Here is a 15131-nt window from a genome sequence, read left to right as displayed (position 1 = left end):
CTCTTCCATGCACTGACTGACAGCGGCCAGACGTCCACCGGCTTAGACCCAGAGCTGTTTCCCCCACCTCCCGCTCTGGATGACGTACAACCGTCAAAGCAATATTTAGATTTTCTGACATTACACCCACAGCCGGTTGTAGGGTTCTGATGGTGGCACCGCTTGTGACGTTTTCCCCCAAATCCACAAAAAGCCATAAAAGTGGTACCGACGGTCTGCGGGTAAATATTGTCCCCGCTTCAAGGGCTCATCGCTGACATCCCGTTAAAACTGTCCCAAACAGTAACAGGAAAATAAAAGCAGATTTGATTTTATAACGTTGAACACACTCAGGATAAAATCTTGTATATTTTTGTTATCCAGAGCCGCTCAGTCTAAACACATCTCATAAAGATTTTGTTTCTGAGCACAGCCCGCCTTTCCCCTGGACGCGTTGTTTAAAATGCTGTGTAAATGTTGAATTAATATGTCACTTCTCAGGGTTGTGTTTGTGTGTTCGCCTGGGTGTGGAGTGAGTTTTGGATGCGTTGCGTGTCTTATGTTTCATCTCCACGTTGTTTGCCACAGATATCGATAATGACTTTTGTTGTTTGCCCTTGTTGCCAGACTAAACAATCTCTCCGCTAGTAAACACCAACCTTCTTGGACTTTGGTGTTCTCCGTCTTAAGGAGCCCTTTGTTGGATGACGGTTGATTTCTGGTTCCACTTCCCAAGCCTGAAGAGGAGACGGACAGCGTTGCTCTTTTGTTGTCTGAGTATTCCTTTCTGACAAATTCCCAAATACCCACAAGTTTTGTTGTCTGGGCGGTCTGTCTCATTTTTGGGGTAGAAGTCTGGAGTATTTATTTAAAGCAACAAGTGATAGAAATGAAGAACAGAAGTCATCTGCTCTTGCTCTTTTTTTTTTCTTCTTCTTCTTCTCCCGATCCACAAAATACATGTCAGAGCTGCAGGAAAGGTCAACTAACAAATGACACCCTTGTACTAAACTGCAGTTTTGACCCCAGAGTAACCAAGGGCCCCCACAATGCAACTTCTCCGAGGAATTAATCATCACCTTCTGACCTCGCACGCTGACCCTTTAAACCCCAGAGAAAACCTAAAGGTGTTATGGATGATAGTAGCAGCAGAGAGAAAGGAGGAGGAGAGTGAGAAAACAACACACAAAAAAAGGTCTTAGAGTATGAGCTGCTTCCTCTCTCATGGGCGTCTATGGGGCCTTTATGAGTTGACAATTAATAGTCTCTGTAGGTTTCCTGAAAGCAGAATTGAGACGAATTGTCTCTCGGCTATTCAGCTGCGTTCAAGCGTGCCGCCAGACAAAAACCCAGAAAGAGAAAAGAAAAGAAAAAAGCAATGGCGGTGAAGGCGAATTACCCATACGGCTGTTTTTGAAGCATTTCCTTTTTTGTTCCACGGACACAGGCCCGATGGGAAGACCCCCACATGCACCCACACACCACCCGGAGAAGTGGCCGTTTCCAAAGCCAGAACAGAGCCACTTTAAAATAGTGATCTTTCAACAGCTCTTCTTATTGCGAGCCGTTTAGCCACGGAGCTGGTGAGAGAAAACAGATCACATTGAGGCTGACGTTTGTTTGTTCGCGCTTGACATCTGAAGGCAGAAATTATATTCACTCATTTCAGTAGCCGCAGAACGACATGCTATACGTCAGTCGCTTTCTCTTCACAGACAGCGAGGTATTGATGTTAAGGCCGGGATGTAAATCAAGACGAGAGTGCCTCAAATTATGTTTAAAAGGAAGGAGAAGCAAGGCTCTCGCTGCTCGGAGAAAGTTTTGGATCCCATCCGTGAAAACCCAAAGGATGAAACTGGGAATAGCCCTGAACAGTGGTAGATAATGAAATGTGCAGGCAACATGGGAAGACCGCTGAAGTTTCTTTTTTTTGCTTTTTAATCTGCTAATGATGTCTTAGAGCCTACGAATTGGCCACAGGATTTCTTCCCATGCTGTTTTGTCTTGGGGCCTGAAGTGCATACAAATGGCTCGTTAATTAAGATGGATGGTACTTCTAAAAGGCCCATCTTCATGATAATAAGAGAGAGTTGAACATGTGAAGCCTTGTAAGACCTCCTTGTGCTGTGGAAGAGCTTGTGTGGAGGTATGTGTGCGCCATAAAAAGGGGGAAGGGCGGCTTTACCATCACACATGTATGAATGAGCATGTCATCGCCTACCGTGTGATTGGTGCACAGTTTGCATTTCCATCCGTTTGTATCTGTGTGTGTGAGAAGCAGAAAAGAGTGGCAGCGCTATCTGAAGGCGCTCCAGTCTGTTTCCATGAATGGCCTCAGCAGGGGGAAACTGTCCCTCATTGTCAAGTTATTTGGCAGAAGTCTTTCTTACGCCACCTCATGTTAAATTCATCAACATTTCTCTGTCATTTTTTTTCCCTTTTGAACCTCAGAATGTCTTCAGATCGGGTTTTCTTGCCAAGCTGTTTCCTGCTGAGGCCTAAATGACCGCGGCAGATGTATGGTGCGCCAAAACGAGCAATAGATTTCACAACGGTGAAGCAAGATGGAATAGGGTATTTCTTGGATCCGGAACAACGGGGTTGAAATATGTGGTGTGAAGCAGTGATTTTAAGAGCTTGATTAGGGTGGTCACTGTGTTATAGCCTCTTTAAAAGGACTTTACTTGATTCGGGGCGGTATGGCCAGTGGTGGTTAGCACTGTTGCCTCACCGCAAGAAGGCTCTGGGCTTGAACCTGTTGGTGCGTTGGTTTTTGTGGGTTCTTCAGCTTCCTCCTGCAGTCAAAACACATGCATGATAGGTTAAGTAGTGATTCTGAATTGATCATAGGTGTGAGTGTGAATTTGAATGGTTGTCTGATTCTTTTTATGTTAGCATGGATGGATGGAGGGATTCCTTGATTTCAACCAATGGTATTCCCTACAACTGTCTACTTAGTGCAACACTATAGTCACTCTCATTGGTAACAGGACTGGAACTCACACTCTTGCTTCCTTCGGTCTCATGAGCAGCTTGAGTGAACTTGTATGGAAATTTAATCTCCATTTGAGGTCGCTGAACTCCATCATGATGACTCTATCCCACCAGTCACAGCTGTATATCTTCATCCACCGCCTCCTTGTCCTATGCAGTGGTAGAAGTAACACCAGTCAAAGCGATTGATGAAATACTTGAAATTTGCTAAAGAATTTGTCTAACATTGCTTATGATAAAGTGGTTCCGCATTGCAATGTTGGCATTTAATAGTGCTGAGCCATTTATAAGCCAAAGTGGCTTCATTTTCAACAGCCACAGTCAAACCTTTACAGGGATGTCAGATGAATTTGCTGGTTTGTGTTGTGAACATCACAGATTTCTGCACAAAAAAGAATCAGCAGCTGTGAAACTAATATTTGTCGTGTATGTGGGCGGATGAAAAACCAGATTAATCTGTGCTCCATGTAAACACCACACAATGAATATGTTACAAACTTGGGAAATCTTCAACTTCATAAACACAATCATAGATTTCTGCAGTGTTAAAGTCTTAGTTTGACTGTTTCATACTAAAATTGTGTAAACTTTGAATAAACTTAGAGGATATAGGATTGAGTATTTAGTTTGACTTGAAAAAATTGTTTGAAATGAGGGAATATACATGTATTTGGCTTGTTGGTGCGAGTTAGAGCCCAAGATCAGTGCCAGTCTCATGTTTGTGCAGAGCTGGAACCAGAAAGCAATCAGCGTAACGTAGCAGTGAGCCAGACTGCAGGCAGGTGGTAGCTTTGGCTGCGTTCAGGGAACAAAAATATACCTACCAACACTCCTAAGACGCACTAATCAGCGCATTGTCTCTCAGTCTCTTCATCTGACAGTCTGAAATGGAAAAAACAACAATTTGTGGCTTTAAAGGTTTGTTGTTGTTTTTTGTTTTTTTGCAAATTGTTGTCAAACATCAGCTGAGAGAGCAGTGAGTCAGACGACTAGCAGAAGCGCTTGGTGGATGGATAAACTGTTACTTGTAATAGTTACAGCACAAAACCCCCAGTAAAGCCACAAATTGCTGTTTTTACATTTCAGTTTGTGCTTCCATTTTATGGTCAGCTCAGCTAACTGCCTCCAAGTTTTCTCTCCATACTTATCACACACACACACACACATGACAGTGGTATCTCCCTTATCTAACTCTCTCTAAGAAATCAGTGTTTCCCACTTAGAGTTGAACGTACATGGGAAAATGTCAATATAACTTATTTTTAAGCTGCACAGAATCAGCTAACATCCTGAAAATGCAAGAAACTGCAGCAGCAAAATCCACATTTCTGCCCATTGTTCCACATTATCACTTTAACTACTGTGTTATTTTCAATTCGATCAGCGGGAGCTTTGTGTGGCGGCTGGGTTTCCTCCTGGAGCAAAGGTCAGCCACAAGTTTGGCTACTGCATCTATCCTCCCCAACCCACCACACACCACACACACACCACACACACACACACACACACACACACACACACACACACACACACACACACACACACACCCTGTCCACCCCCACTCCGTTGCTCCTCTGCGCTAATGTTTTCAGGGGGTTTTCACATAAACAGGGGCTGCAGGGGGTGCCTGGAGCTTTTCTCACAACAATCCGAGTCCTGTTTTGGATTAAAGCTGGTTTCTACAGCACCCCTCATATAGACACACACACACACACACACACACACCCATAAATGTGTGTGTGCATTCCTGACTTGCTATCCCCCACTTGGTCGCGTTTTAATGAAGTTAACGCACTTCAGTATAATTCAGCAGTTTTCACCTCAGCCTTTTTTTCAATTTCAGCTCGGCTGTAGTTAAAAATCAAGTGTCAGGCTGAACTTTATGACTTGGATGGAAACTGGCATTCCTCTGGTGTGACTTGCAAAGCATTCGCTCTCAATAGTTTTAATTTTTTCCAGACTTGATAGAGGAGAAAAGAGCAAACAGGTAGATATAAAGCCTCTGAACAACATTTCCTTTCTATGTCCTCCCAGCTGTAACATAATACAAATCAGAGCTGACTGAAAATCGAATCAGTCCTAAACATCATTACAGTCGGCTAATTGTTTAACCTACATTTCTAGGTTACAGAAGTAGCTTTCTGCATGTTGCAGATGTCATCAGAGATGCGACTTGCGAATAATTAGGTCAAATCCAAACAGAGATCCTTCGCTAATGTGTTTTTTTTTATCCCCTCAGCTCCTGTAAATCTCTCGCATTTATCACTGGTTGACAGCAACCATGAAATGGATGCCATAATAGTCTTATAAGCCTCTCGCAGCTCGCCCAGAAGTCTTGGAAACCAACACTGGCTTTAAAGAAAGATGCCTGATATCTACTGTATATCACTTAGATCGAGCATTTATCTGTTAAAATCCCACATTAAATGCCGAGCCATGTGGAACAATCTCCCTGTCTTATGCATATTTACGACGGCTCCAGACATATCACTTCAAATTTGCATTCAAAGAAGACAAAAATATTACTTTTTGGACATCATCGGTGCTTTTTTCTTTCTTTAAGCACATAACTGCACCATATTGGATTAATAATAATGATTAAGTAAGAGCAAGCCGAAGCACAAGTGCCTGCGGTGAAGAATGGCTCTTTTTAATGTGTAAAATTATTGCAGCATTGACCTGTAAGCTCTGTTTTTAATGTTGTACATGGTCCATGTGGCACTGACTCTCAGTGATCTGACTTTATCTGACTTTATCTGAGTTCAACTGTAATTCACAGCAGTAGACTGCAGCTGTCAGATGAAAGCTGAAGCTTGTGTCTCAAATTCTGTGGATTCTTCTTGCTTTTTTTGATCAGTTTAAGGATTGCATGCTCTTCTAGAGGGCTGCACGGTGGCTTGGTGGTTAGCACTGTTGTCTCACAGCTAGAAGGTCCTCAGCCCTGGGATCTTTCTGAGTTTGCATGCGTGGGTTTTCACTGGGTACTCAGGCTTCCTCCCTTCCTTCCTGATTCTAAATTGTCCATATGTGTGAATGTGAGTGTGATTGTTTGTCTCTAAATGTAGCTCAGCAATAGGATGGCCCCTACTTTTGCCCTAAGTCAGGCTCCAGCCCCCCTGCGACCCTAATGAGGAGGATGGATGGATGTTCTTGTAGAGGCTGGACAGTATTCTCTGACCTCTTATCATTAAAAACTGTTTTGAAATCAAGGTTAAAACTTGGCAGCTCTTGAAATGTTGATGTTATCTAAAAATTACAAATGAGGCCATCTTGGGTTGAATGTAGAAACATTTTCAGCTAAATATGAGCTAACTACAGCCATGAGAATTAAAAAAACAAATAATAAAGCTCTGAAATGGAGTGAAATCCTCTGCTGTGTAGAACTTGAGTACATGTACTTAAGTACTTTATTTACAGGATGTTGTCGTCATCATAGTCTGCTGGTTTTTGATACTGTAAATTGTTAAAAAATCATAACATCTTTGTGTTTTTGACCTGTTTTAAAAGATGTTTGAGCAATTACAATGTACCATGTATCTCAGTTTCTCTCCTTTCCATGGTCTGCGTGGTTTGAACACAGCAATTGGAGGTAATTGCGTGGAGAGCGGCGTGATAAGGCCGGAGACTCACACAGAGGCAGCGGCACCAACATGGAGACAGGCGGCCGACTCCATTTTTCAGAAGTCCTTAAAAAAGACAGACAGCTGATAAAAAGAAAAATACATTTCATTCCTTACTTCTTCAAAGCATACTTTCGCCAATAGGCTAATTATTTTGTTTTTTACCTTTCATCTCACAAGAAGGAGAAAATGCTTGTTTTGATGTTCGTCTAACCTTTTAATCCGGGGATACAGAACACGCTGCGTTTAATAGGCTATGGTAATTTCGATGATGGCTTTGAATTGTGCTCCAGCTTCAAGGAGAGCTAAATCTTGTCTCGCCTCCATTAGCTCCACTCTGATCTTGCGCACAAGGTCTAATTAAACTTTCCATCCAACTCTCCCAGGTAGGAATAATAGAGAGAGAGTTATGGCTGTTTATAGTGAAGAAGAGTCGTAGTTTGCGCTGCTCGTGGCCGGATACGGGGCCATTTAAAATGGCAATACATCACGATTTGTTTCCATTCTGCTCTGTGCAAAGATGTCAACGGGCCCAGAGCCTCTTTGAGACAATATGCTGGTCCCAGTGACCTGACAGGCTATTGTGTTCAGCACTTTATTAGTTCCACCTGTGAAGTCTAATGCAATCTAATACTTTATGTTCGTTATGTAGGTCAGAGTGGGTGACCACGGTGGTGAACTCAAGGTTATGTTGAGGGTAATTTCACTACCTTTTCTTTTAAACTCTTATCTTGGTCAAGGACTAGCCATACATGCTGTATCTTTTTTTTCAGAACACTTTAGACAATCCAGATCTTCCATCATTTGATATGATGATACTTGCAGCTTTTCTATATTAGCCTTTATATGAAGGAAAAAAGAACCATAAAATGCTGGCAGTAAATATATATTTCCACAATTGTGTAGGGAAGACAGCCTGGAATCTGGCAATATCAGAATGATGATGGTGGGAAAATGTGTGACTTAGAAATTTTGAAGAACATGTGCTCAGTGCCTGCCAGAAATAAATTACTTTGTTCACTGAAGTGTTTATATAAGTAGCTACTTAGAGAGGTTGCAAACCAGGCAAAGGTTTTCACAAACACTTTGTCACACAGACAAGCTACTGGGATTGTTGGAAAGGTCAAGTCATGCAGTTTGATTTGATGTCTGCTCCACCTCGCTGTAATAAACACTTCAAGAACAATTCCGCTGTGAAGAAGGGATGGGTAGGTGGCGCTCTAAGGATTAACATACTTAAAAGAGGCAAAGTTTACCACCAATCCAGTACAACATCACTATCCACTATGACCTTGAAACCAGATCTGACATACAAGGAATCACCTTTTTGACATCAACAGAAACTGAAAATTTCAAAGCTTTGTTAAAGTTGAATTTATGGCTGAACTGTTGTGTTGGATTTGCATTACAGGTGTCCCTAATAAAATGGCCACTGAGTGTAAATCCTCACTCAGAGGGAACCTCGTTTGGGTTAGCAGGCGGCTTGAAGGGGCCCACTGCAGGCAAACAATCCTTTAACAGTTGGTGAAGTGGTCCACTGAGAGGACAGAGATCCCCTTTATTAAAACCACTTGCCCGACATTGTCTCTCCCCTTGTTGGTTACATAAGGCCAAGGTGCTTTGTGATCGTTTGCAGACTCTCCTGTTTTGTTTTGCTTTGTTTTGTCTGTCTCTTTCTTCCCTCAACTTGCTCTTTTTTTCTCTTTTCTTTTTTTTTTTGTTCTTTCTACGGGGCTGCAGAAGATTTCGGGGGGACTTGAGGGGGGATATGATCGTATCCTGACTTCTCTCTCCCTTGCGCAGTGCGTTGAGGTTTGGCCGACGTCCAGCTTTGTCTGCTCTTTCCCGGGCACATTCCCATCTCTGGCACGCTCAAATTCCTGCCTCCGGAGCGCGCATGCACTTTGCCGAGCCTGACGACTGCGGTCGGAAGATGAATTACTCTGCAGGCAGTTGTTTGACAGATCGAGCCGGTTGCGATTGTACACGTGTTAAAGAAGCCGTACGGAAGAGATCAGTTTGACCTTGTCTTAATTATTTAGTTGCGTTTCCTTTTGTTGTTACAAGCCAGAGCCAGGATGGCACTTGTACCAATGCCCTTGACCCGCATGAGTTCTCCATAAATCTTGAGCCAAGAGTCCGTGACGCTCTGTCTAAACAATTGAAACAACCACAAGGAGAGGTAGAGGAGGAAGTGAAGATGAAGTGAAAGAACGATGCTCTTTGTCCGTACATCTCCAGAGTAGCAGGAAATGAATTATGTTGAATGTGGCTTTCTGTCACCCAGGTCCCATTTTACAGTTTCTCTTACATAGCAGGGAATTCATCACATGTATCATGCCATACGGTTTTCAGATTTAGTAAGGCAAACACAGCCCCTGACCTGGGCTTTTTCTAGACCGTTGGTAATCCATTTTCAGACTTGAGAGGATGACAGATTCCTCCATACAATACAGCAGCCCCGGGAACTATAGGGAATGCATGATTTTCCAGTGTGTAGGGAGTTTGGAGCTCCTGGAAGTCTTTGTTTAAGCAGTTGTGGGAATTATTTCAGATGTCCTGACTGACCTGCATGGGTGCGGTTCCTCAAAAGGTTTCACAGTCAGCGGTTGGGAGGGATCTAACCTCTGGATATGAGCAGTGATGATTCTGCTGCTCTTTTTTGGAAACAAGAGGAGCCTCTGTATATTCCTGCCTCTGTTGGAATATTCACCCAACCTGTACCAGCCTTCAGCTCTTCTCAGTCTTAACGTGACACAAGGCCTCAGCTACATTAAACCAGTGTAACCTTAGATAACCATCATGTCATGGTAAACAAACAGGCGTATTGTGCCTCAGACTGGATTAGTTTTGGTTATTTGTCCATTATAAGTTGTTGTAATCAGCACATTTCAAAAGCTTTTAGCGTTGATCCTTTTTATGGCATTGCAAAAATTCTTCTGTGCCATTTGACTGTTTACACTCTGCCAAAAGCCTGAGTCCTTTCTTTTAACAGCGCATGATTCTGGCTCTGGCTGCAGGATGAAGTGTTGTGTTTGGGATCGCTCTGTGATCCCAGTTTTTTAACACATCAGGCCAACCTTGGACTCAGGCACATCAGTGAAAAATGGATGATGCAAAGTGGAATCGTTCAATCTCCGAGGCCGAGCATAACGAGAGCTGGAAGTCGCTGCTTCCCCGGACCCCTGACCCCGACTCGTCAGCAGCATCTAATGAGACATTTAATCATTTTGAAATGATTGTTTCCTGCAGGAGGCGCACCCTGCTCCGGTTTTTACGATCAGATGATCTCAGCATTTACAGGCCAACTGTTGCATCAGTTGCACCCGGAGGTCACTGGTGTTTTTTTTCAGCCGCGTACGTTGGAAGAGACCTTTGTGCTAATGATGTGAGTTTTTAGGCTTTTTACTAAGAGGTTCATGTGTTCAATGGAGCAAGAATGCACTGTATTACTCATCTGTAATGCAAACCACTGCGCACTTAATTAATCAGGCTCTCTACCGGTTATTAAAAACAACTGAGTCGGTAACTGACAAAATATGTGCGCAGCCTACATGGGATTGTGCTCAAATAATAGATCTCTTGCTCCTGCAGTGACTGTCCTCCCTGTCTGTCTGTCTGTCTGTCTGCAGTGGTCTTGGCAGAACCGCAAATATGAGACGTTTTAAGTGGGAAACATATGAAAACCTGCGCTACTTCCACGTTTTAGATGTGGAGAGAGTGGGTTGTTCACTCTCAGGTGATGCTTTTACCTTCAGCTGCAACCAGAACTCGGGTTTCTGTCTCGCTGTAGAAATTGCACTGTGGTGGAACAGAAGACTATTTTTGGTATATTCTGTTACTCTTGAACTGAGTGTCTGTGCTTTGATGTCTCCTGGCTGCTTTTACTTCGACAAGCAAGTCTTTTTAAAGATGTGGAGTCTTTGTAACAACGTGAGATGATTTTAAAGGCTCGGTTTACCCAAATTACAAAAAGACACATTTTCATTTAGCCCCAACGGTCCGATGTGATGTGAATAATCCAAAATAAAAGCAGCATTTTTACTAGAAAGACTCTGTTGAATTATTAAAAATGTACAAAAAAATGCTTTGAGCACAACAGACTTGAAAGTTCATTTAAATTGGTGTCAGAACAGAAATGTTCTCAAAACCTTACTACATAAAAATAAAAATATCTGCATTGCTAGATACTAGCAGAGGTTAGTGGAAAAACGTGTCTTTTTGTAATCTGAGTGAAACGAGCCATTAAATGTAAATTTTATGAGTGAGAAAGGAGACTCGATTACATAACATGAGCTCAGACATCTAAATTATCCCACCTGTCATCCTGCATATATCATTTAAGCTCTGGGAATTTTGCAACGAGATTAATTTATCGCCGCCGAGAGCGAGCTCCACTCTGAACCTCTTGGACAAATACCTTCCATCACTTACGGTCTCATAATCGACAGCGCTCAGGAACCACTTGACGCGTGAATCATTCATACCGCCCCATAAATAATAAAACCCTGGCAGCCAGTTAGCAGCACCTGCAACTTGAAACAGTAGTTCGTGAAACACAATCTTTTACCTTGTAAAGTAATGTGTTTCACCTGCCTGGGCCGTGGCGTCTGGGTCTGCCGCCGTGAGCCGCAGACAGGTAGAGGGAACAAAACCTCTCTTCCTGCCTCACCCCGCCTCCCCCTCCTGACCTTGCTTCCTCTTCCTCCAATGAATTTTTCACCAAAGCTCTTTGATATATTCCTGTCCCGTGGGAGCCTGGGTAATGCAAACTGGAAGCGTGAGGCGTAATTATTTCTCAAAACTGCACTTCTACCCTAATTAGTTCACTCCTCAGAAGTGGGCCTTGCATTATTTACACATCAAGGGGACACACAGGGCGGGAGATAAATATTCATTGTTTGTTGACTTTGCCCTGGTCCCTCGGCTCGGGCGCAAGTTGAGTCGAGAGCCGCTGTCATTGTGGTTTGTTTATGCGACTTCTGCATCGCTGGTGCCCGGGACATAATCTGTCTTGTTCTCCTGTAATTATGTCCAGTCATGCAGACAGACAGACACCGACTCAGAGTGGGTTTAATAAGTGGACAACATCCTCTTCACGAGCAGATCAGATGAATACTGGTTCTGTGATGACATTTGTTGTAATTGTGACCTTGTGCCTTCGTGCCCTGGTGGTGTCACAGCAGTAAACAGCAGAAGCATATTTTATTCAGGCAGACTGTGACACCATTTCAGCTATCTCCCCCCCCCGAACTTTTAGTTTTGGGTCATCTTTAATGAGCTAAGCTTTTTCCTAAAGGAGCTAGTAGCAGCTGTTGTGAAGAGTTTCCTGCTTCTGTTGGTTGCAAAGCAGATTTGTGGGACATGTGAAGACTGCTTTTCCTGTCAATAGCCGTGTATGAATAGCCTGCTATATCTGACCCACCACCTCAGTGGTCATAAGGCCTTGAGGCCCATTGTCTGCTCTATAAATGCCTGCTGGGAAACTCTTGTTGCCTCAAAAAACTGCACCCATTGTGGCCTTTTGACAACTGTTCTTTTCCCCATTTCCTAATTTATCTCACCAACATACAGCCTCATGTGAGTGTGATACAGGAAGTTGTGAAAGAGAGAGGTGGGGGCATCTTGTGACGCCTGGCACAAGAATTACCATAATCACTGTCAACATTAATGGAGATCCTATCACTGGAGAATTTAAACACGGCTTTTCCATATTTATAGAAGCAATAAACAGAGAATGCGCAGCAAAATGTCTGTTATGATTCAAAAGCGAGCCATGTTTACTGGCTTTGAAATGCATATTTGGGTTAGTGGATGAAGCGGAGGGATAGCAGTTTAAGTTGTGGGATATGAGTGGAAATGTAACATCGCCACACTAGACACAGAACATCTGAAACCGTAAGTGTGTCACTCTCACTGTCTCCAGGGTTTCCACTGTCCCTCAAACATTTAGCTTACATAACAGCTGACTTTGTCCTGCTATAGGTGGCTGGAGGTACACGAGTAAACTACATTAGATGTACAAACTACAGCTGTTAGGTGCATGTTTAATTCCATTGCTCTTGTAGTTAGATGGATTTTGAGGAGTATCCGGCTGCAGAATGTGTTTCATGAGTCAAATGTTGAATGTTTAGTCTTACCCACTGAATGATATCACATGTTTTGACACACAATGCGATATGTGTAATGTTGGTGGGAATCTTCAGAATCTTTTCTCCTGAAAAAAATATAAAAATGATGATTGGATTTTGCTCCTGTCTAAACCAAACAAGCGTGTTCATTTTTGCATATGGAGAATATGATTTGTAGCATCTCTAGAGCTCCTCAATGCTTCATTTAGACTAGGATTTTGTGATGCATTTTAACTTTAACAAAAATGTGCAGCTCCTGTAATTTTGGATACTACTTTTGACCATATTGCAATTTTGATAACATTAGATTTATTAGCTCAGCCCTACCACCTACCATGATTTGACTGGTTTAACTGTCAGATTGGGCCAAGTTTCAAGTGTAGTTAAAGTAATAATTGGTGTATTGAAAACAATGTAATATGGAGAATAAAACGTATGTTGCTGAACTAAACAAGTCTTGGTTTAAGCCCTTAGTTAAATAAAGATGTCCAAGCATTATAAAAATTCCCCTTAAAGTATGAGAAATAAAAGCACTCCTCGTGCAGAAGAGTGTTCTCTGACAATTTTTAACTGTTATTACTGCATTTATGTGTATGATGCCTTACATACTGTTGGATAACTTAATCTACAGCAATGTGTTATATTTAGCTTAAGAAGTAGGAGATCTGAGTGCGTGTACTTTAGTTACATTCTACCATTGATAGTCTTGTAACAAAGGTCTAGGTTGTGGCCACGTTCTCCTTTGGTTGGAAGCAAAGCAGTAAAAATGATTGAACACTGATGGAGGCGAGTAGTGACACTGTCAGCCAAGTATTTGGTTCTTTACATTTAATAAACTTGTGTTGTTATACCAGTCCAAACCAATGAAATCAGTGTTTGATCCAAATTGAACATTTAAACCAATCAAATCATTGTGGATGGGATTAAAACTAATCCAAACCAATGAATTACACATTTTACTCCGTCACTGTTTGGCAGGCAAATGAGTCAAATCGCAGTGGATGGCGTTAAAAGTAAAACTCTGTCGGTTCTTCAGACTGCAACCAGAAACACTTGCTGACTTTGGAAGATGTGGTCCAGCTCATCGTCGGCCTTCTAGTTTGGGGGGTGAATAGGTTCAGTTCTTTCACACGAAACTGTGACCATCATTCCTTCGTGGAACTGACCTTGTCTGCGGGGTTATTGTCATGAAGAAGCAGGAAAGGGCCTTCCCCAAACCACAGAGCTGGAAGCATGCTATTGTCTAAAATATTATTGTTAACTGAAGCATTAAGATTTCCCTTAATTGTAACAAACCACCTCTCCAAAACCACGAAAAACAAAAGCACGACAAAGGATGATGAAAGGGATGTTCTCCTTCAGTGCGTTGGCCAGAGGGTTCTCAGAGTGTGGTTGGGGGTCCGCTGGGGACCCTCGACTGGGCTCCACGTGGTCTTGTGTGAAATGAGGAAAAGTTAAATATCGGTTTGATTCAGTTGAAATCACATCGTTTCTATAAACAATTGATCTAATTATAGGGTTCACTCTCGCTGCTGTGCATCTGTATTACATTTAACTTATCAGAAAAAGTCTCTCGCTACACGGGGCAAAGTTTATCCACATGGGGGGTCTGTGGTCGACTGTAATGTGTGTTTATTTTGGTTTCTGCGACTTGAAAGTGAAAATCCCTGCGCTGCAGTTAGTTTGCTCTACTGTTACACTCGCTGCAGGTCTCTATGGAAAAGAGCCTCAAGTCAATTTGTAAGCTGTACAGTTTTCCATGAGCTCCAGTGACGGTAGGATATATGAGATCTACCAGGGACCCACAATGCACTCCTCTAGATATGTTAGTTTATGGCAGCGGAACACGTGGGGATTGTATTTGCATATTTCTACAGCATAGTATTTTTATAACAGTAAAACAGTCTTAATTCGCTGCTGACGAAATATGTACAAAGGTGCAGCATTATGGCTTTGACTTTGTCTACCATTAGATCTAAACAAATGATTTTTGGATAAAACAATAATTCAGTCTTCTTTCTTTTTGGCCTTTCAATGGAAAATACTACACTTTATAATTTTACAGCCTTTTTTCATTGTTATTCTTTGGAGTCAGAACATGATAAATTTCTCCTCCTAGTGCAGCTTCTTCATCTTCTGAAATCCATAACGTGTTTTTTTTTTCTTTATTCATTGCAGTGATCTTAACTGTTGTAACAGACGGACTGCAGCAGCTTGGCAGAGCTTTAATGGAAACTGTGGTGTTTATTCTTCCTCGGCAGGTGGAGATCACGCTGCAGGACGTCAACGACAACCCGCCTGTTTTCCCTAATGATATTCTCGATGTGACCATTGAAGAGAACGTCGGGGACGGCTTCAAGATAATGCAGCTAACAGCCACGGATGCAGACGAGGTAATGGCTCCCTG

General features: G+C 42.5%; 1 protein-coding gene across 1 annotated transcript in view; it reads left to right on the top strand.

The window, feature by feature from the left end:
- The window catches only part of fat4 (FAT atypical cadherin 4), a 130232-nt gene that overhangs the window by 47102 nt on the left and 67999 nt on the right, over window positions 1-15131 (top strand). The window contains exon 2 of the mRNA XM_055016349.1: window positions 14986-15117. Within this exon, the coding sequence (XP_054872324.1) occupies window positions 14986-15117 (132 nt within the window). The remainder of the gene's footprint in view (window positions 1-14985; window positions 15118-15131) is intronic.

This window comes from Amphiprion ocellaris, chromosome 13, assembly GCF_022539595.1.
Source record: "Amphiprion ocellaris isolate individual 3 ecotype Okinawa chromosome 13, ASM2253959v1, whole genome shotgun sequence".
Lineage (NCBI taxonomy): Eukaryota > Metazoa > Chordata > Actinopteri > Pomacentridae > Amphiprion > Amphiprion ocellaris.
Note: the sequence above shows the minus strand (reverse complement) of the source record. Positions and strands in the feature narration are given on the sequence as shown.